Here is a 22,204-nt window from a genome sequence, read left to right as displayed (position 1 = left end):
CTGATGGTTCGGCCCCATTCAACTTCTGGGTCTCCAAATTGTCCACGTGGCCAGAGCTAGCCTCTTATGCCTTGGAGGTGCTGGCCTGCCCGGCGGCCAGCGTTTTGTCTGAACGTGTATTCAGCACGGCAGGGGGCGTCATTACAGACAAACGCAGCCGCCTGTCTACAGCCAATGTGGACAAGCTGACGTTCATAAAAATGAACCAGGCATGGATCCCACAGGACCTGTCCATCCATTGTGCAGATTAGATATTAACTACCTCCCCTTAACAATATATTATTCTACTCCAGGGCACTTCCTCATTCAATCCTATTTTTAATTTCATTTTACCATTATATTGCGGGGCAACCCAAAGTTGAATGAACCTCTCCTCTGTCTGGGTGCCGGGGCCTAAATGTGTGACAGTGGCCTGTTCCAGTGGTGGGTGACGTGAAGCCTGATTCTCTGCTATGACATGAAGACTTATTCTGTGCTGACATGAAGCCAGATTCTCTGTTACGCGACCTCTCTCCTCTGCCTGGGTGCCTGGGCCTAAATATGTGACAGTGGCCTGTTCCAGTGGTGGGTGACGTGAAGCCTGATTCTCTGCTATGACATGAAGACAGATTCTGCGCTGACATAAGGCCAGATTCTCTGTTACGGGACCGCTCTCCTCTGTCTGGGTGCCGGGGCCTAAATGTGTGACAGTGGCCTGTTCCAGTGGTGGGTGACGTGAAGCCTGATTCTCTGCTATGACATAAAGACAGATTCTGCGCTGACATAAGGCCAGATTCTCTGTTACGGGACCTCTCTCCTCTGCCTGGGTGCCTGGGCCTAAATGTGTGACAGTGGCCTGTTCCAGTGGTGTGTGACGTGAAGCCTGATTCTCTGCTATGACATGAAGACTGATTCTGCGCTGACATAAGGCCAGATTCTCTGTTACGGGACCGCTCTCCTCTGTCTGGGTGCCGGGGCCTAAATGTGTGACAGTGGCCTGTTCCAGTGGTGGGTGACGTGAAGCCTGATTCTCTGCTATGACATGAAGACAGATTCTGTGCTGACATAAGGCCAGATTCTCTGTTACGCGACCTCTCTCCTCTGCCTGGGTGCCTGGGCCTAAATGTGTGACAGTGGCCTGTTCCAGTGGTGGGTGACGTGAAGCCTGATTCTCTGCATTGACATGAAGACAGATTCTGTGCTGATATCAGGCCAGATTCTCTGTTACGGGACCTCTCTCCTCTGCCTGGGTGCCTGGGCCTAAATGTGTGACAGTGGCCTGTTCCAGTGGTGGGTGACGTGAAGCCAGATTCTCTGCTTTGACATGAAGACAGATTCTGTGCTGACATAAGGCAAGATTCTCTGTTACGCGACCTCTCTCCTCTGCCTGGGTGCCTGGGCCTAAATATGTGACAGTGACCTGTTCCAGTGGTGGGTGACGTGAAGCCTGATTCTCTGCTATGACATGAAGACAGATTCTGTGCTGACATAAGGCCAGATTCTCTGTTACGCGACCTCTCTCCTCTGCCTGGGTGCCTGGGCCTAAATGTGTGACAGTGGCCTGTTCCAGTGGTGGGTGACGTGAAGCCTGATTCTCTGCTATGACATGAAGACAGATTCTGTGCTGACATAAGGCCAAATTCTCTGTTACGCGACCTCTCTCCTCTGCCTGGGTGCCTGGGCCTAAATGTGTGACAGTGGCCTGTTCCAGTGGTGGGTGACGTGAAGCCTGATTCCGCTGCTATGACATGAAGACCAGATGTCTGGTGCGTGACATAAGGCAAGATTCGTCGGGTACGCGACCGCTCTCCTCGGCCTGGTGCCGGGGCCGAAATAGGTGACAGTTGGCCTGTTCCGTGGTGGGTGTGCGTGAGCCTGATTGTCATGCTGCTATGACATGAGACTGATTCTGCGCTGACATAAGGCCAGATTCTCTGTGTCGGGACCGCTCTCCTCTGTCTGGTGCCGGGGGCCTAAATGTGTGACATGCCTGTTCCAGTGGTGGGGTGACTGTGATGCCTGATTCTCTGCTATGACATGAAGACAGATTCTGTGCGGACATAAGAGCCAGATTCTCGGTTACGCGACCTCTCTGCCTCTGCCTGGGTGCCTGGGCCTAAATGTGTGACAGTGGCCTGTTGCCAGTGGTGGGTGACGTGAAGCCTGATTCTCTGCTATGACATAAAGACAGATTCTGTGCGGACATAAGGCAAGATTCTCTGTTACGCGACCTCTCTCCTCTGCCTGGGTGCCTGGCCTAAATGTGTGACAGTGGCCTGTTCCAGTGGTGGTGACGTGAAGCCTGATTCTCACAATGACATGAGGACAGATTCTGTGCTGATAACAGCCAGATTCTCTGTTACGGGACCTCTCTCCTCTGCCTGGTGCCTGGGCCTAAATGTGTGACAGTGGCCTGTTCCAGGGTGTGACGTGAAGCCTGATTCTCTGCTATGACATGAAGACAGATTCTGTGCTGACATCAGGCCAGATTCCTGTTACGGGACCTCTCTCCTCTGCCTGGGTGCCTGGGCCTAAAGGTGTGACAGTGCCTGTTCCAGTGGTGGGTGACGTGTAAGCTTGATTCTCTGCTATGACATAAGAACAGATTCTGCGCTGACATAAGGCCAGATTCTCTGTTACGGGACCGCTCTCCTCTGTCTGGGTGCCGGGGCCTAAATGTGTGACAGTGCCTGTTCCAGTGTGGGTGACGTGAAGCCTGATTCTCTGCTATGACATGAAGACAGATTCTGTGCTGACATGAAACCAGATTCTCTGCTATGGCATGAATAGACTGATTCTCTGCTGACATGAAGCCAGATTCTTTGCTATGGCATGAAGAGACTGATTCTCTGCTGACATAAGCCAGATTCTCTGCTATGGGGACCTCTGTCCAAATGATATTGGGTCATTTTTTTTTAATTTTTTTTAAATTCATTTCCCTATCCACATTTTTTGCAGGGGATTTTACCTACATGTTGCTGCCTTTGCACCCCGAGCTCTTTCCTGGGCTGTTTTAACAGCCTTTTTAGTGCCCAAAGTTCGGGCACTAAAAAAAAATCACCATTTAACACACAATGGAAAATGCAACAATAGAAACACACCCAGCCATATTCCTCCCAAGCTGACAGATTACACTTATTAAAAATTGTACAACTTTGTGAGTTACATTGGCCATACATATAACTTACATTAATTTAAAACAGTAGAACTTGGGGACAAACCTAACCAAAATTCACTTGAATAGTTCAGGGTTTTAAAAGTTAGTATGGGCCATAATCCTGAGGCAAGAGGCTGATATACAGCCTCTCCAAAACCCAGTGGCGAGGTTGGTTTCGCCACAGTATATATATGGAGGAAGTCGTGAGGAATAACTGTCGGCTGATCTAAAGCGCCACTTCTAGTTCTTAGTCAATAATAGTGTCTGCTGAGATCTACAGTATTGCAAAAGAACCAAATAATACTCATAATGCAATCGTATTTTTGATGGCAATCTCTAAGTTCTCCTGACTTTCTCCAGTCAGTGAATATGTAAGGGCAAAATGCTCCCGATGTAGATATCTTTCTGTCAAACTAAAACATGGAGGAATTCCTTGAAGCACTGCCTAAACCCTCATGTATGGTGGACCAGCTTCATGGAAATAGATTTGCCTAATTAACAATGGAGACACCAAGATTAGTGTGGGAACCTTCTGGGTGTCATTAACATAGTCGTCTGCTGACCACACAAAGTCAGAGCACAGTTTAATAGACCATTTGGACAAGTCACAACATTTGCACTGCTCTTGGCCTCTCATGCTCCGTTGGCCTTCCGTTCTGTAAATTACCGTTTGCAGGATAATCATTTTCTGGCTTGGCTACAAATCACTGTATAGAAAATGTGTGGAAAGGAAACAGCATAATGATCACAATGTTACATGCTAATAACTCACTGACGTTCTGCCCATGATTCCTCTTAACCATTAATGTTGGATTTTTCCCAGTTTGAGACTGCAATTAACATTGTGGGCAATGTTTATCTTTAAATGCGGTCTTAACAGGCTTAGAAAGGTGATGTGTTCTGCAGAGACTGCATTTCTTACCATAGGGTCTACAGACATAGTTTTGGAATAAATGCTACTACCTTCGTAGTTTTATGTAGCTGTGTAATTTTTTATTAATGACCGGGCTATAGCTGGAGTCCGACGATGTGCACCACACATTTCAAAGCTGCCCTCACATCCTTCAAGATGTCAGTGGAACAATCATTATTATTCTCCACTTACAGTCAGCAATTAGATCCATGACTGGACCCAGTAGTGTCAAAGTCCTGTTGACATAATTACACTACCTTACAGTATCTATATAAAAAAGATTAATGATACTACTGTCATACCGTGCCACCATAATAGAGCTATAAGTGCAAATGTAACAGACCAATAAAGTACCATATAATGCCTGAATTCAATACACATTACTATATACACTGTCCAATTCTGTAGTTACAGGGGTTTTCTGGGAGTTAGATATCGACGACCTATCCTCAATATCAGATCAATGGGGGGCCCTTGACCAAAAAGCCCTACCAATCAGCTGTTTCTGTAGTGGCTTGACAGTTGGGTGAACCAGAACATAAGTGGGGTACCACAGCTCAGCTGGCATTCAAGCAAATGAGAACTGAGCTATAGTATGTCAGTTCCAGCAACTACACCGTGGAGCCACTGTACTGTCGTGGCCAAAAGTTTTGAGAATGACACAAATATTAGTTTTCACAAAGTTTGGCTGCTAAACTGCTTTAGATCTTTGTTTCAGTTGTTTCTGTGATGTAGTGAAATATAATTACACGCACCTCATACGTTTCAAAGGCTTTATCGACAAATTACATGACATTTATGCAAAGAGTCAGTATTTGCAGTGTTGGCCCTTCTTTTTCAGGACCCCTGCAATCCGACTGGGCATGCTCTCAATCAACCTCTGGGCCAATTCCTGACTGATAGCATCCCATTCTTTCATAATCACTTCTTGGAGTTTGTCAGAATTAGTGGGTTTTTGTTTGTCCACCCGCCTCTTGAGGATTGACCACAAGTTCTCAATGGGATTATGATCTGGGAGTTTCCAGGCCTGGGACCCAAAATGTCAACGTTTTGGTCCCCGAGCCACTTAGTTATCACTTTTGCCTTATGGCACGGTGCTCCATCGTGCTGGAAAATGCATTGTTCTTCACCAAACTGTTGTTGGATTGTTGGAAGAAGTTGCTGTTGGAGGGTGTTTTGGTACCATTCTTTATTCATGGCTGTGTTTTTTGGGCAAAATTGTGAGTGAGAGCCCACTCCCTTGGATGAGAAGCAACCCCACACATGAATGGTCTCAGGATGCTTTACTGTAGGGCATGACACAGGACTGATGGTAGCGCTCACCTTTTCTTCTCCGGACAAGCCTTTTTCCAGATGCCCCAAACAATCGGAAAGAGGCTTCATCGGAGAATATGACTTTGCCCCAGTCCTCAGCAGTCCATTCACCATACTTTCTGCAGAAGATCAATCTGTCCCTGATGTTTTTTTTTGGAGAGAAGTGGCTTCTTTGCTGCCCTTCTTGACACCAGGCCATCTTCCAAAAGTCTTGGCTTCACTGTGCGTGCAGATGCGCTCACACCTGCCTGCTGCCATTCCTGAGCAAGCTCTGCACTGGTGGCACTCCGATCCCGCAGCTGAATCCTCTTTAGGAGACGATCCTGGCGCTTGCTGGACTTTCTTGGACGCCCTGAAGCCTTCTTAACAAGAATTGAACCTCTTTCCTTGAAGTTCTTGATGATCCTATAAATTGTTGATTGAGGTGCAATCTTAGTAGCCACAATATCCTTGCCTGTGAAGCCATTTTTATGCAACGCAATGATGGCTGCATGCGTTTCTTTGCAGGTCACCATGGTTAACAATGGAGGAACAATGATTTCAAGCATCACCCTCCTTTTAACATGTCAAGTCTGCCATTTTAACCCAATCAGCCTGACATAATGATCTCCAGCCTTGTGCTCGTCAACATTCTCACCTGAGTTAACAAGACGATTACTGAAATAATCTCAGTAGGTCCTTTAATGACAGCAATGAAATGCAGTGGAAAGTTTTTTTTGGGATTAAGTTAATTTTCATGGCAAAGAAGGACTATGCAATTCATCTGATCACTCTTCATAACATTTCCAATATTTATGTAATTCTCAAAACTTTTGGCCACGACTGTATAGTTTTCCGAGCTAGAGACTGCCTTAAACAGCTGATTAATGGGAGTGCCAGGTGTCAAACTCCCACCAATCTGATGTTCATGACATTTCCTGAAGATAGGCCATCAAAATCTAAGTCCTGGAAAAACCCTTTTGAAACATAATCATTGTATAGTAAGACCAGAAACTAAAGGTCCAGAATGTTTCCTAATTTGACAAACTAATGGACATAGAGGACCTAATGGATTGGCATTTGCAGGCTCAGGACTATTCAGGCTTAGGTAGGCTCTGAATCATCTGGTCACTTTTGGAAAGCTTAGGGTCACCTGCTCAGTCTTGGGTAAGCTCAGGGTGATGTAATCACTCTTGGATAAGCTCAGGGTTACCTGATTAGTCTTGGGTAGGCTTAGAGCCATTTGCTCACTTGCAGAAATGCGCAGGGTCATCTGGTCAGCCTTATGTAGGCTCAGAGTCATGTGTTAGGTGTTGCCTTAGGTAGAATATGTGCCTTCTAACCAGCGTCGGGTAGGCTGGAAGAGTCATTTGGACAGTCTCACGTATGCTTATGGTTATCTGTTCATGCATGTTCCTACAGAATCTTAAGGCTGATTTGCACGCTCCGACAAGAAGCTAATTATTGGGAAGGGACCATTCCTTCCCGACAATTAGCTGATCTTCCGTTAGAGGAGAAGCGCTGCATTTACTTGCTGATTATATCATTACTGCGAGTTCGTACGAACCTCAGCCTTTACACTGCCAGACTGCATGGGAAAAAATGGAACGCATCCGAATGACAAGAGGAATGGTAACGCATACTTGTAGGAATAACCATTGAAGCCCACAATGCAGAGTTTTAATAGAAGCAGCTCTTCCAGAATTGTTATTCCGTGACGTATACAATGAATTATGTACTAAAATAGACATGCCTGCTCTGCTTTCGAGGATGTTTCTAGAAGCTAGAGATCTGTTGAAGACAGCAGAGAAAATCGTATAATCTGCTGCTGCTAATTAGAAGAAAAGGATCCAATTCCAAAGTCACATGAAATCTGCTCCAAGTCATCTTTCCTGTATGGAGCACACTATAGTGAATAACTGCTACCATATATGCTGCATTCTTCAAAGGGGGAGGTGCTGGTTCTCCTTTGTAGACATTCATCTGGTGTAGGGAGTCTTATAGGCAGTGCTTTCTGGGAAAATGCATGCAAATCAGCTCTTCTACAGAAGAAAGAAAACTGACTCTCTTGTGCCACTTATAGCTAGCTACTGTGTAAGTCAACGTTCAACCAAAAACCTAGAACCCAGATGTCAGTCAGAGCAGGTAGCCACTGGTTTGTCCCTGGATTTCTCTGGTTTGGCCATAGTCATGTCTCAAGGTTGAATTACAGAGTAGCAACATGTAGGTGGCACAAGAAAGGCAGTTTTCCTCCTTCTGGAAGAAAGCTTATTTGCATAGAGAACGGAGGACTGCTCCTTTCTGTCTTTCCTTTACCGATCTGTAATATGTATATATTTGTAACATTGTAAATGTTTCATCCATCTGACAGGTGCTGGATAATGAGTTAGAGAACATAGAAGACTACGAGGGACTGTCGGACTTCTGTCGCACATTCAAACTGTACAGAGGCAGATCCCAAGATGAGGCTGAAGATCCATCAGTGATTGGAGAATTCAAGGTGAGCCATCAGGAATGAGAATGATGTTAACATTTATTGATGTTTGAAAAACATTTACACTACTCATGATGGGATTTCTAAAGACAACTCCAAGATAATAGGGCTCACTAAATTATTATATTTTTTTTTTATAATCATTTTGAATATTTAAAACATGTTAGAATCTGATGAAGATCCCTCTTACAGATAAGTCATAATAGTCCTTATCTTGCCAAGGGACCCAGTATCAAAAATCTAAATTGTCGATGACATCACAATCCTCCATGCAAATAAATTGTGATGCTTGTTGATCCTCACATTCTCTGCCTTTTCCAGGAGAGAGGAGTAGCCATTTATCCGTTCCTCTTTGCTAGCGTTTGTGCGATTATAAAGAGATTCATACATCCCTGCCCAGAAAAATTTGGGTTGGGTTAGATAAAAGGGCCCCCTTCTCATAGTCTCTTGTACTCATGTATGTAAGAGAAAGACGGTGTATATAGCAATGAATGATAGATACTGGCGCTCCCACTGGCAGTTTGAAAATAACAAAAGTAATGGGGGAGCTTAAAATATAACAGTGATAATGATAAATATGGCTTAAGAGATAAGGAACAATCTTACCATTCCGACGCAACCCTGGTTGGGATCAATCCCAACCAGGGATTTCTAGGGACATCGGTTCCCGGCACTGTCTACACCTAGCAATTACCAACGACCATACTTAAATACCAGCCTGGACGTGGTGCATCCTCTTTACTACGCTCGATTGATCCCAACCAGGGTTGCGTCGGAATGGTAAGACTGTTCCTTATCTCTTAAGCCATATTTATCATTATCATCATTTATTTGTGTGTGGCGCTATGTATGTACCTGTTCACTTCTGTTTGTCTACAAGGTTACATCAGTAAGGCTTAGATAGTTCTGCAGTTATGGATGGGGCTGTGGACATTCTGTGCTCTCCTTGTTCTGCCCCATCTTTCTAAAAATTAACATGGAGAAAACTTCAAGTTTTCCCCATGTCACTCTACACCCCTGTAAGAAGTTACAAAGAATCATCGTGGATGATAAGTACGTGTCACCGAGGTTCCTGGCCTCGTTGGAGTAAGAGCCGTTTTTTATGTGTCAGCAGCAGTTTCTGTTTGACACCTTGATACTTAGTATGGCTATAATAGCTGATCCGGGATGGCTCTTACTGGGAGTAGTCAAAGTGCTGGGTGGGTGACTACTCCCCATGTTCCAGGCAGGGTTTTTCAAGGCATAAAAACCAGCCAGCACTGCCAGGTGGAGAGGATTACCTCCGCCTGACAGTGGAGCTCAGGAGGTCTGTGTGCTGTGATCTGAGGGCTGTGTTGGGATCTGTGGCTTGAACTGGGCTGGAGGGCTTAGACCCCTGTGAAGGCAAACAGGCCGCCTAACGCCTGCCTGTGGACTTGACAAGGCAGAACTTCCAACAGGGTGTGAAGTAACACCCAGGAGTAAAGGTGACTGTTTTGTATATGAACTCTTCATGTGTGTGAACGATCACCAAGCAACTTGCGTTTTAGTTTTGCTTTCACGTGTGAATTAACACTGATGTTTTGAACCAAGAACTTGTACTTTGCCTCTGTGCTGCACCCACTAATCCTAACTACCAGAGTGAATCCCTCCCCCCACTAGAACTGTCAATCACAACTATGTGCTGTACACTGTTTCAAACCGCACATCTGAACCCATACCATCTCCTGCCACTTCCAACTCGTGTTTGCTCTTTCCTCAACCTTGAGTTAGCAAAATTGCTAGTGCATGTCCTTATAAGCTCCCTCCCTGGCTACTATAATATCCTCCTCTGTGGCCTTGGGGGTTGGGATTTACCTGCCTGATGGTGGTTCAGGATGCCCTTGATGGTGATGTGCAAGGCAGGATACCTTGGCAGCTGCAGAGGTTGGTGCAGTGTAGTGGTGCAAGAAATATTGAGGTCAAGTTTAACAGCAAATAATTCTTTAATGAAGACCCAAATTACATTAGTCACTATTTCAGCATGCTTTCCACAGATCTTACAGGTAACTAGCCTGAAGTAACAGTTAACAGGCACAGTTGTCTCTTTGGAGCAATTCACCTCACACTGCACTTACTCATTCTAACTCACTTTAGCATAAGCATGCAGGAATGTGGCTGTCTCGCTGTCTCTATGCAATGCAACCAAGGGGCAGCCCTAAACATTATACTAGTTGACATACTCATGATAAATGTTTCCACAAATGTCCTCAACGGGATGTAGATATTGTCCCTTTATGCAGGTAGCCAGTCTGCTGCTCAGTGGTGTCCAGGCAACGTACAGTGAGACTTCTCCCAGACACGTGACTATGGAGACTCAAAGGTCCGATTCAGGCAGCTTCTCTCCACAGAACTTCTACTCGCACAGCATCCTTTGCATTTGGCATGCTCCTGAAATATATTTTTTTCTCTTTCCTCTAGTTTGCTCCCCCCTGGCTGGTTTAATCTAGAGCTGGTTTCAGCTACTGTACATCTGCACTTATGTCTAGACTCTGCTTCTAGACTGTTCTAACTCACCACCTAGTGTTGACAATAAAGACCTGATGACTGCCTATTATACAGGAAAATGCTTAAATACACAGCAAAGTACATATTTGACCTTATGGTGGTATACATATGGGAAATGAATATCAAAATCCTTTTGCAGTCCACAACATATCCCCTCCATACATCTGCGACCTAATCTCCCGATAAAAAAAAAAAAAAAAAGTTTTGCACAACTCACCTTAGTTTTCATGATCCAGACACTCCTGTAATGTGAAGGAAAAGGCAGCATGGATGAATCCCCCGGATCTGGGGTCATGAGATGTATGGAGAGGACCGGTTGTGGACTGGAGATTACATATGGGGAGGTACTGTATTGGGAGATTAGTGACACATTTTCAATGGATCCAGCACCTTGGAATTTAGGTTCAACATAACTTTTATTTACATGATTAAAAGAACTCCCCGATGACACCATGGAGTTTTTTTAATCATGTTAATAAAAGTCAAGTTTTATTGTAAATTCCAAGGCGGATCCATTGAAAATTTGTCACTAATCTCTCGATACTTCCCCATATGTAATCTCCAGTCCACAACCTGTCCTATCCATACATCTCTGACCTAATCTCCTGATACCTTCCCCCATGTAACCTCCAGTCTATAGGCTGTCCTCTCCATACATCTCTGACCTCATCTCCTGATACCTACCCACATGTATTCTCCAGTTCACAACCTGTCCCCTCCATACATCTTTGACCAAATCTTCTGAGACTGTACCTCCCCACATGTAATCTCCAGTCCACAACCTGTCCCCTCCTACATCTTTGACCTAATCTTCTGATACCTCCCCACATTTAACCTTCAAGTTGTCCCCTCAATACATCTCTGACCTAATCTCCTGATACCTCACCACATGTAACCTCCAGTGTACAACCTGTCCCCTCCATACATCTCTGACTTAATCTCCTAATACATCTCCACATGTAATCTCCAGCCCATGACCTGTCCCCTCCATCCAACTCTGACATAATCTCCTGATACCTCCTCACATGTAAGCTTCTGTCTGCAACCTGTCCTTCCCCCAAACATTTCTCACATAAGCTCTCGATATCACTCCACACATAACCTCCATTCCTCACAAGTCCTTCTTCTTTGCTCTCCTCTGATTGACCAGCGGAATATGTGACCCAGAACTATGATCTGAGTTGACCCAATCTTTGTGGCTCTCTGGACCAACAGGACATTGCCAAAAATCTAGAAAAGCATAATTGAATGCCAGATGGTTGAGGTGGTGATTGAATTTGTACAGTTTTATATGCCTCCTCTTAGATATTCAGTGTGCTCCCCAGTACAGGACATACAGGGGTCGGAGACAGAAAGAAGATGCTGACTCCTGGCCAGTTGGAGCCATTCTTACATAACAATAATTATTTTAGTGACTCACTTATGGAAAATATTACTGAAGCCCTTCTGTTTTGATATGCTTAATTATGACTTCTCCATTATGTGGCCCCAGTTCCTTTGGTAATTGGAGCAAAAGCGATGATCATAATGTCAACCATTGTTTAATACAAAGCTTATCTGAGGATTATGAGATGAGAATAAGTGTGTGGATAAATCTGTAACACTCATTATTTAGAGGGAAAAATGTGACACAGCCAATGGAAAATAACACTTCAAACAGAAAGGAGACGATTGTGGTCCTGGCGTGATCAGGGGTCTGGAGCATAACTCGAAGGAGCACAGCAGTACACATGAGGACGATCACCACCATTAACCAGTCATCATCTTTTCCCAAATGCTCTCCACTGTAATTAGTTCAATAATCCATCCCTTTGGGTGAAAACCAGAAGTAAAACATGCAGGCTGTCTTCGGAAAAGTTATCTAACAGTTAGCACTCATGAAATCACCCACTTTAGGATCACCCAGCTATCATTACCCACAGAAAAGACCAGGAACAAAAAGATCAATATACGGATAACTCTACCAGCAGAATAGTGAGTGCAGCTCTGGAGTATAATATAGGATGTAACTCAGGATCAGTACAGGATAAGTAATATATGTACACAGTGACTGCACCAGCAGAATAGTGATTGCAGCTCTGGAGTATAATACAGGATGTGACTCAGGATCAGTACAGGATAAGTAATGTATGTACACAGTGACTGCACCAGCAGAATAGTGAGTGCAGCTCTGGGGTATAATACAGGATGTGACAAAGGATCAGTACAGGATAAGTAATGTATGTACACAGTGACTGCACCAGCAGAATAGTGAGTACAGCTCTGGAGTATAATACAGGATGTAACTCAGGATCAGTACAGGATAAGTAATGTATGTACACAGTGACTGCACCAGCAGAATAGTGAGTGCAGCTCTGGAGTATAATACAGGATGTATCTCAGGATCAGTACAGGATAAGTAATGTATGTACACAGTGACTGCACCAGCAGAATAGTGAGTGCAGCTCTGGAGTATAATACAGGATGTAACTCAGGATCAGTACAGGATAAGTAATGTATGTACACAGTGACTGCACCAGCAGAATAGTGAGTGCAGCTCTGGAGTATAATACAGGATGCAACTCAGGATCAGTACAGGATAAGTCATGTATGTACACAGTGACTGCACCAGCAGAATAGTGAGTGCAGCTCTGGAGTATAATACAGGATGTAACTCAGGATCAGTACAGGATAAGTAATATATGTACACAGTGACTGCACCCGCAGAATAGTGAGTGCAGCTCTGGAGTATAATACAGGATGTGACTCAGGATCAGTACAGGATAAGTAATGTAATGTACACAGTGACTGCACCAGCAGAATAGTGAGTGCAGCTCTGGAGTATAATACAGGATGTAACTCAGGATCAGTACAGGATAAGTAATGTATGTACACAGTGACTGCACCAGCAGAATAGTGAGTGCAGCTCTGGAGTATAATACAGGATGTAACTCAGGATCAGTACAGGATAAGTAATGTATGTACACAGTGACTGCACCAGCAGAATAGTGAGTGCAGCTCTGGAGTATAATACAGGATGTGACTCAGGATCAGTACAGGATAAGTAATGTATGTACACAGTGACTGCACCAGCAGAATAGTGAGTGCAGCTCTGGAGTATAATACAGGATGTAACTCAGGATCAGTACAGGATAAGTAATGTATGTACACAGTGACTGCACCAGCAGAATAGTGAGTGCAGCTCTGGAGTATAATACAGGATGTGACTCAGGATCAGTACAGGATAAGTAATGTAATGTATGTAGACAGTGACTCCACCAGTAGAACAGTGAGTATAATAAATGATGTAGCTGAGGATCAGTACAGGATAAATAATATAATGTATGTTCACATTCACAAGCTAATACTGGATTGTTGACAGCCAACTAATATACACATGGTATAGTCCATACAGGCATTAGCCTACTTGTTTTCAGTTACGGAATGTCATAACGCTTGTGCGAACCCACCCTAATACTGACATGACTACTTTTCATGGTGATCTGCATTATGTCATATCATTTGGTACTCCTGAAGCTGTTTCTTCTGGATGAACGTCAAGATTCATATTTATTAAGTTGATTAGGTAACTGGAAAGACACTTTACACATGGGAATGGTCTTCGAGCTGCACTCAAAATTTTCTAGCCACTAAAAGCTCCAGCTTGGCCACCTATGCAACTATGGTTGTTCTTGTATGTTATAGAGCCTACTATAGTATTTTACAGGGGTTCTGCACATTTTTTAAACTGATGATCTATCCTCTGGATAGATCATCAGCATCTGATTGGTGGGGGTCTGACACCTGGGACCCCCGCCGATCAGCTGTTTGAGAAGGCAGCCGTGCTCCAGCAGCGCCACGGCCTTCTCACTGTTTACCGCCGACCCAGTGATGTCACGACTAGTATCAACTTGCCTGGGCGGGGCTAAGCTCCATTTAAAGTGAACAGAGGGACAGATACTAGTAGGGACGTCACTGGGCCGGCGGTAAACAGTGAGAAGGCCGCGGCGCTGCTGGAGCACGGCTGCCTTCTCAAACAGCTGATCGGCGGGGGTCCCAGGTGTCGGACCCCCACCAATCAGATGCTGATGATCTATCCAGAGGATAAATCATCAGTTTAAAAAATGTGCAGAACCCCTGTAAAATACTAAATTATGGAGACAAAGATAAAATAAATAAAACTATTATATTTTGTTCTGTTTGACCTATAGGGATCTTTTAAGATCTACTCCCTTCCTGAGGATCCCTCAGTTTCCATGCCTCCTCGACAATTCCTTCAACTCCCAGCAAAAGGGTTACAAGAGTGCCTGGTCAGGGTCTATATTGTCCGTGCATTTGGCCTGCAACCCAAGGATGCTAATGGCAAGGTGAGCAACTGGAATCACACAAATTACAAAAATCCAAATACAAGGCAAGTAATAATTCTCCATTATCTCGGATGTAATTATTAATCCTCCCTTTAGTTTTGTACTTCTACCAGTTCTCACTCATGCATTATCAGGGGTGGACTGGGAACTAGTGTTGAGCGAGCATGCTCAGCCGAACACCAGTTCGGCTCCAGCATCGCTATGCTCGGCCGAATACCACGTGTGCTCGAGTGCATTTAAGCGTATTTAAATTTAATTTAGCTTCTATTTCTATGCAGAAGATCGCTGTACAGTGAGGGAATCCCCCAGTGTGAGTTTGCGGCTTAGGAGTCCCTGCTTTGACTCCATATATAGCTATGTCCATATATGGAGTCAGTACTTGGGGACACGCCAGTCTATTTAAATCTACTTTAGCCTGTATTTCAGAAAAGTTTCTGCCGGGATTCAAACTTTTGCATTAGAGGCAAGACACTTAACTACTCAGCTACAATATCAACACCAAAAGAGAGAACAGGCACAGCACGACTAACAAAATATGTAAACTTTATTATGGTTCCCGAAAAGGGAAAAATCCAATAAAATACAGTAACAGGAGGAGCACTGCCAGAGCCCTGCAAAATGACCTCCAGCAGGCCACAAATATGCATGTGTCTGCTCAAACGGTCAGAAACAGACTCCATGAGGGTGATATGAAGGCCCGACGTCCACAGGTGGCGGTTGTGCTTACAGCCCAACACCGTGCAGGAAGTTTGGCATTTGCCAGAGAACACCAAGATTGGCAAATTCGCCACTGGCGCCCTGTGCTCTACACAGATGAAAGCAGGTTCACACTGAGCACATGTGACAGACGTGACAGAGTCTGGAGACGCCATGGAGAACGTTCTGCTGCCTGCAACATCCTCCAGCATGACCGGTTTGGCATTGGGTCAGTAATGGTGTGGGGTGGCATTTCTTTGGAGGGTCGCACAGCCCTCCATGTGCTCGTCAGAGGTGGCCTGACTGCCATTAGGTACCGAGATGAGATCCTCAGACCCCTTGTGAGACCATATGCTGGTGCGGTTGGCCCTGGGTTCCTCCTAATGCAAGACAATGGTAGACCTCATGTGGCTGGAGTGTGTCAGCAGTTCCTCCAAGGCATTGATGCTATGGACTGGCCCGCCCGTTCCCCAGACCTGAATCCAATTGAGCACATCTGGGACATCATGTCTCGCTCTATCCACCAACGTCACGTTGCACCACAGACTGTCCAGGAGTTGGCAGATGCTTTAGTCCAGGTCTGGGAGGAGATCCCTCAGGAGACCGTCTCATATTTATTTTTATTTTTTTAAGTAACTGGCTATGCAGCTATTGTAGCTTAGTAAATAAACACCAATCGTAAGTAACTCACGGAGTGAGTATGCGTACTAGGCCATATACCGAGTATCAACACCAAAAGAGAGAACAGGCACAGCACGACTAACAAAATATGTAAACTTTATTATGGTAAACTTTATTATTGTGCACATACACCCCCCCTGAGGAAGCTTACGCAAAACGTGCGTTGGGGCTTATTGGATCACTATTCTGGTATTTATTTATGGCATTATTTATCTAGTATACTATTTATTGTCCATGTACATTGTACTTTATGCACTTTGCACTTTAATAAGTATGTACTGAATCTGGCTTCAATACTTTGTCCATGGTTGGCGAGGTCATGTATATATGTCCCCCACTGGGGTATTTATTTATCATTTAGTACCTCTTTGGCCTTATCCAACACTGGTTTAATGCTGTATCGTGTTTATTTGTGATCCCTCCACCCTGTGTGTCATCCACCATTGTTTTGTTTTGTATTGTCTGTTATTGTATTTTATTGGATTTTCCCCTTTTCGGGAACCATAATAAAGTTTACATATTTTGTTAGTCGTGCTGTGCCTGTTCTCTCTTTTGGTGTTGATACTCGGTATATGGCCTAGTACGCATACTCACTCCGTGAGTTACTTACGATTGGTGTTTATTTACTCAGCTACAATAGCTGCATAGCCAGTTACTTAAAAAAATAAAAATAAATATGAGACTTCTACTGCACTGTACTTCTACTGAGAGCTATACAGTAGAAGTCTCATATTTGTATTTTTTTTTTAAGTGACTGGCTATGCAGCTATATAGTGTAGTGGTTAAAGTTCTGGGCTGTGATGCAGAAGCTGTGAGTTCAAATCCTGTCACAAACCTTTTTAGAAATAGAGGTTAAATTAGATTTATATATTTTATATTTTTTTTAGTAATTGTAAAAAATATTTGGCACAAAATAAATGTGTAATTACTAAAACAATAAATAAATATATATAATCATACTTCTGATATATAATAATATGTGTAAATATTTCATGGCTAAAAACATATATATATATATATATATATATATATATATATATACTGCTCAAAAAAATAAAGGGAACACAAAAATAACACATCCTAGATCTGAATTCATTAAATATTCTTCTGAAATACTTTGTTCTTTACATAGTTGAATGTGCTGACAACAAAATCACACAAAAATAAAAAAATGGAAATCAAATTTTTCAACCCATGGAGGTCTGGATTTGGAGTCACACTCAAAATTAAAATGGAAAAACACACTACAGGCTGATCCAACTTTGATGTAATGTCCTTAAAACAAGTCAAAATGAGTCTCAGTAGTGTGTGTGGCCTCCACGTGCCTGTATGACCTCCCTACAATGCCTGTGCATGCTCCTGATGAGGTGGCGGACGGTCTCCTGAGGGATCTCCTCCCAGACCTGGACTAAAGCATCTGCCAACTCCTGGACAGTCTGTGGTGCAACGTGACGTTGGTGGATAGAGCGAGACATGATGTCCCAGATGTGCTCAATTGGATTCAGGTCTGGGGAACGGGCGGGCCAGTCCATAGCATCAATGCCTTGGAGGAACTGCTGACACACTCCAGCCACATGAGGTCTAGCATTGTCTTGCATTAGGAGGAACCCAGGGCCAACCGCACCAGCATATGGTCTCACAAGGGGTCTGAGGATCTCATCTCGGTACCTAATGGCAGTCAGGCCACCTCTGGCGAGCACATGGAGGGCTGTGCGACCCTCCAAAGAAATGCCACCCCACACCATTACTGACCCAATGCCAAACCGGTCATGCTGGAGGATGTTGCAGGCAGCAGAACGTTCTCCATGGCGTCTCCAGACTCTGTCACGTCTGTCACATGTGCTCAGTGTGAACCTGCTTTCATCTGTGTAGAGCACAGGGCGCCAGTGGCGAATTTGCCAATCTTGGTGTTCTCTGGCAAATGCCAAACGTCCTGCACGGTGTTGGGCTGTAAGCACAACCCCCACCTGTGGACGTCGGGCCCTCATATCACCCTCATGGAGTCTGTTTCTGACCGTTTGAGCAGACACATGCATATTTGTGGCCTGCTGGAGGTCATTTTGCAGGGCTCTGGCAGTGCTCCTCCTGTTCCTCCTTGCACAAAGGCGGAGGTAGCAGTCCTGCTGCTGGGTTGTTGCCCTCCTACGGCCTCCTCCACGTCTCCTGATGTACTGGCCTGTCTCCTGGTAGCGCCTCCATGCTCTGGACACTACGCTGACAGACACAGCAAACCTTCTTGCCACAGCTCGCATTGATGTGCCATCCTGGATAAGCTGCACTACCTGAGCCACTTGTGTGGGTTGTAGACTCCGTCTCATGCTACCACTAGAGTGAAAGCACCGCCAGCATTCAAAAGTGACCAAAACATCAGCCAGGAAGCATAGGAACTGAGTAGTGTTCTGTGGTCACCACCTGCAGAACCACTCGTTTATTGGGGGTGTCTTGCTAATTGCCTATAATTTCCACCTGTTGTCTATCCCATTTGCACAACAGCATGTGAAATTGATTGTCACTCAGTGTTGCTTCCTAAGTGGACAGTTTGATTTCACAGAAGTGTAATTGACTTGGAGTTACATTGTGTTGTTTAAGTGTTCCATTTATTTTTTTGAGCAGTGTATATATATATATATATATATATATATATATATATATATTTAAATTAAGTTTAGCCTCTATTTCTGAAAAAGTTTGCAACAGGATTTGAACTCTCAGCTTCTGCATCATATCCCAGAACTTAAACCACTACAGTATATAGCTGCATAGCCGGGCACTTAAAAAAAAATAAAAAAAATATGAGACTTCTACTGTATAGCTCTCAGTAGAAGTACAGTACAGTAGAAGTATCTTATTTATTTATTTATTTAGTTATTATTATTATTTTTTTTTTTTAAGTAACTGCCTATGCAGCTATTGTAGCTGAGTAGTTAAGTGCCTTGCCTCTAATGCAAAAGTTTGTGAGTTCGAATCCCGGCAGAAACTTTTCTGAAATACAGGCTAAATTAGATTTAAATACACTGGTGTGTCCCCAAGCAATGACTCCATATATGGACATAGCTACATATGGAGTCAGAGCAGGGACTCCTAAGCCAAACTAGAGTCCCGACACCCTCCCTTCTTCAGAGCAGGGGGTGCCTGGGGTACCCCCATTGACTTCCATTGTGCTCGGGTGCTCAGTAGAACACCCAAACACCGCAAAGTGTTCTACTCGAGCACACGAGCACTTTGGTGCTCGCTCAACACTACTCAAAATTTAATGTGGCCCTGGAAAAAATACTAAAAGTGGCCCCGTTTTGTAGTCAGGTCCAAATTGATGGAAGACAAGGCCAGCAACACCATATTATGGCACATTATGCCATCCCAACAGAGCCAAATACCACAGTCCATCACAAAATACTACCAGCAGCACAGTAGCTTCGGCCGTTAGGAGGGCCCAGGTGACCCCCTGGGCATCGGCCCACTGGGAAATTTCCCTGTAAGGTCTATGGCCAATCCGCCCCTGTGCATTTTTATAATGGTTTAAAGGGGATGTGAAAAAATTTGTTTTTCTTTGCAAACTTCAGTCACTTGGCCGGACCTGGAAAGATGACTTACTTGCTTCCCGACACTGGCTCCATGCTCTTTCTCATCCAGGTCTGCGTTGCTCTGCTGGGCTTTCTCGATGCCAACATCCATTTTATCATTGCTGCAGCCAATCAGTGGCCGTGGTGGTGACTGACTTTCCTTATGTCATGACAAATTGTCACATGATGCAAGGGGAGCCAGTGATTGGCTATGGCAATGTAAAACCAGATGGTATTTTTCCCAGAAATATAGAGTAGCATTGGCTGAACTACAATACTCCTCACGCATGCTAGGTAGTCTCCATAATGAGAAAGAGTACCCCCGAGAACCTGACAAAGACCACCAAGCTAGCCAGGAGTACTCAGTTTTCTTATCCCTTTGGAAGGAGAGCTTTCTTACTTTCTCGTTCAGTGAAATGCAATCTGGGGGAAACTCAGTTCTCTTTTCCTTTTGGAAGGAGAGCTGACTTGCACATCTCTTTTATAGTAGAGTGTTATCTCTCTCTGATTTGCTCAAAACAAATCACAAGAATTTTGGGTTTGTTAGAATCAGATTTTTTTTTTAAATTCAGGACAAATTCCATGTTTATCTCATGTTCCCATTGATGGAGCTACAATGCAGTAATTCTGTATCAATTCACTTATTTTTCCATTAATGGAGCTGCAGTGCAGTGATTCTTTATATTCTTGGTCAGGTTTATTTATTTGGGTTCTTTTTCAGTGTGACCCCTATGTGAAGATATCTATTGGCAAAAAGTCCATCAACGATCAGGAGAATTATATCCCATGCACCCTAGAACCTGTTTTTGGAAAGTAAGTTGTGAGCAGTTATGTGAGTTTATATATAATTTAAGGTGACCATACATGTTAGATGCATGTTGCAAAAACCTGCCGATATTGCAGATGCTGAAGGAGATAATGATGACAGCTGCATGTCAAGATTCCTGCTCGTTTAGTTCTCTGGGAGATAAGCAACCACCAGAGGAGTCTAGCAGCAGCTTTCACCATCTCTCCTTTCAGATTGGGTGCTTTCACTTTCAGCTGGTGTCACTCCCGACCTGATTTCTAAAGGTTACATCTTCCAAAGTAAAGTTTAAATGTCTAACTTTCAAACAATACTAGGCCCATATCTATATCTTCTCCAGAGCCTGAGATATGAAGACTTAATGCAGCCCTTAACACCTCAATCTGCTGCCTGAGCTCCTCTTGGGCTGCACTGTTAGATCCTTTTCCCAAAGCCTGAGCAGAGCTTGGTTGAAGGAACTTTACTCCCCTTGAGAGTACATGGCTGAGCCGACAACTATGTAAGGTGTATGGCCACCATAAGTGAACATTGTTTTCTTTCAGTCATGTAGCGGAAAGGACGAAACAACAAATGGCCACCGTCTTTTGGTACTTAGAGCTGTTGTCAGTGTTTTAGTGTTGATACCCATCTGTTACTGCAGATTATGGAGTATGACTTTACAACATTTTCTTTCTATCTACTCTGTTTTTCAGGATGTTTGAGCTGACCTGCATCTTACCATTAGAGAAGGATCTGAAGATCACACTCTACGACTATGACGTGATGTCAAAGGATGAGAAGATTGGAGAGACTGTCATAGATCTAGAGAATCGTTTTCTTTCCAAATATGGTGCTCGATGCGGCATACCCCAAACATATTGCATGTATGTAGCCCATAATTAACGTGCCTTTCCCTTGCCTAGGAAGTACGCCGTGGTACCTCGTCTAAACCCTTTCCTATAGAAATTCAGTTCTACAAAACACCAAAGAGTTTGAAGTGATAATATGAACCATGCTCACTATTACTTTCTAACTTTCTGTCAGATGCCAAGAAGATTGCTGTACCTTAGCTATCTCTCAAAAGAGCAGTATACTAATTTGCATACCTTTTCCCAGAGAGAATTGCTCCATATGCAATCTAGCCACCACCCAAGGGCTACATGAAAATCATCTGCCCAACCAGTACTTTGTAATATCATGGCCAAGAACCACAAAACGGCTGTTTATAGATGGGTGTCTCTTCCTTTTGGAAGAGATTCTGGCTTGGCTGATACAGTCCCCAGTCATGATTAACAGGGTATCTACCTATAGGTGGCACTTAGACATGCAGGATTTTTTTTGTCCATTCGAAAGCTGACATTTATCCCAGAAAGTCTTTAGGCCCTTTGACTTTTTTCATATTTTGTTATGTTGTGGCCTTGTGCTAAAGTAAAAAAAAAAATTAAGTCTTCCCCCATCATTGTGCACTCAATACCCCAAAATGAGAAATTGCTAACAGAATTTTAGAAATGTTTACAAATGTACTAAAAAGGAGAAACTAAAATTTTGCATGGACATAAGTATTCAGACCCTTTACTATAACATTTAGCTCTGGGGCCTCCCATTTCTCTTGATCATCTTTGAGATGCTTCTGCACCTGTGGTACATTCAGATGATTGGACATGATTTCAAAAGATACAACCCTGTCTATATAAGATCACACAGTTCACAATACACATCAGAGCAAAAACCAAGCCATAAGAAACAAATAACTGCCCATAGAGCTCAGAGACAGG

At 43.9% G+C, this 22,204-nt stretch overlaps 1 protein-coding gene across 7 annotated transcripts in view; it reads left to right on the top strand.

Moving 5' to 3' along the window:
• The window catches only part of DYSF (dysferlin), a 317,684-nt gene that overhangs the window by 256,964 nt on the left and 38,516 nt on the right, over window positions 1–22,204 (top strand). For all 7 annotated transcript variants that reach the window (XM_040419360.1, XM_040419355.1, XM_040419359.1 and 4 more), the window contains 4 exons: window positions 7,714–7,842; window positions 14,553–14,708; window positions 20,367–20,458; window positions 21,143–21,313. In XM_040419360.1, the coding sequence (XP_040275294.1) occupies window positions 7,714–7,842; window positions 14,553–14,708; window positions 20,367–20,458; window positions 21,143–21,313 (548 nt within the window). The remainder of the gene's footprint in view (window positions 1–7,713; window positions 7,843–14,552; window positions 14,709–20,366; window positions 20,459–21,142; window positions 21,314–22,204) is intronic.

This window comes from Bufo bufo, chromosome 2 (genome assembly GCF_905171765.1).
Source record: "Bufo bufo chromosome 2, aBufBuf1.1, whole genome shotgun sequence".
In the NCBI taxonomy this organism is placed as follows: Eukaryota; Metazoa; Chordata; class Amphibia; order Anura; family Bufonidae; genus Bufo; species Bufo bufo.
Note: the sequence above shows the minus strand (reverse complement) of the source record. Positions and strands in the feature narration are given on the sequence as shown.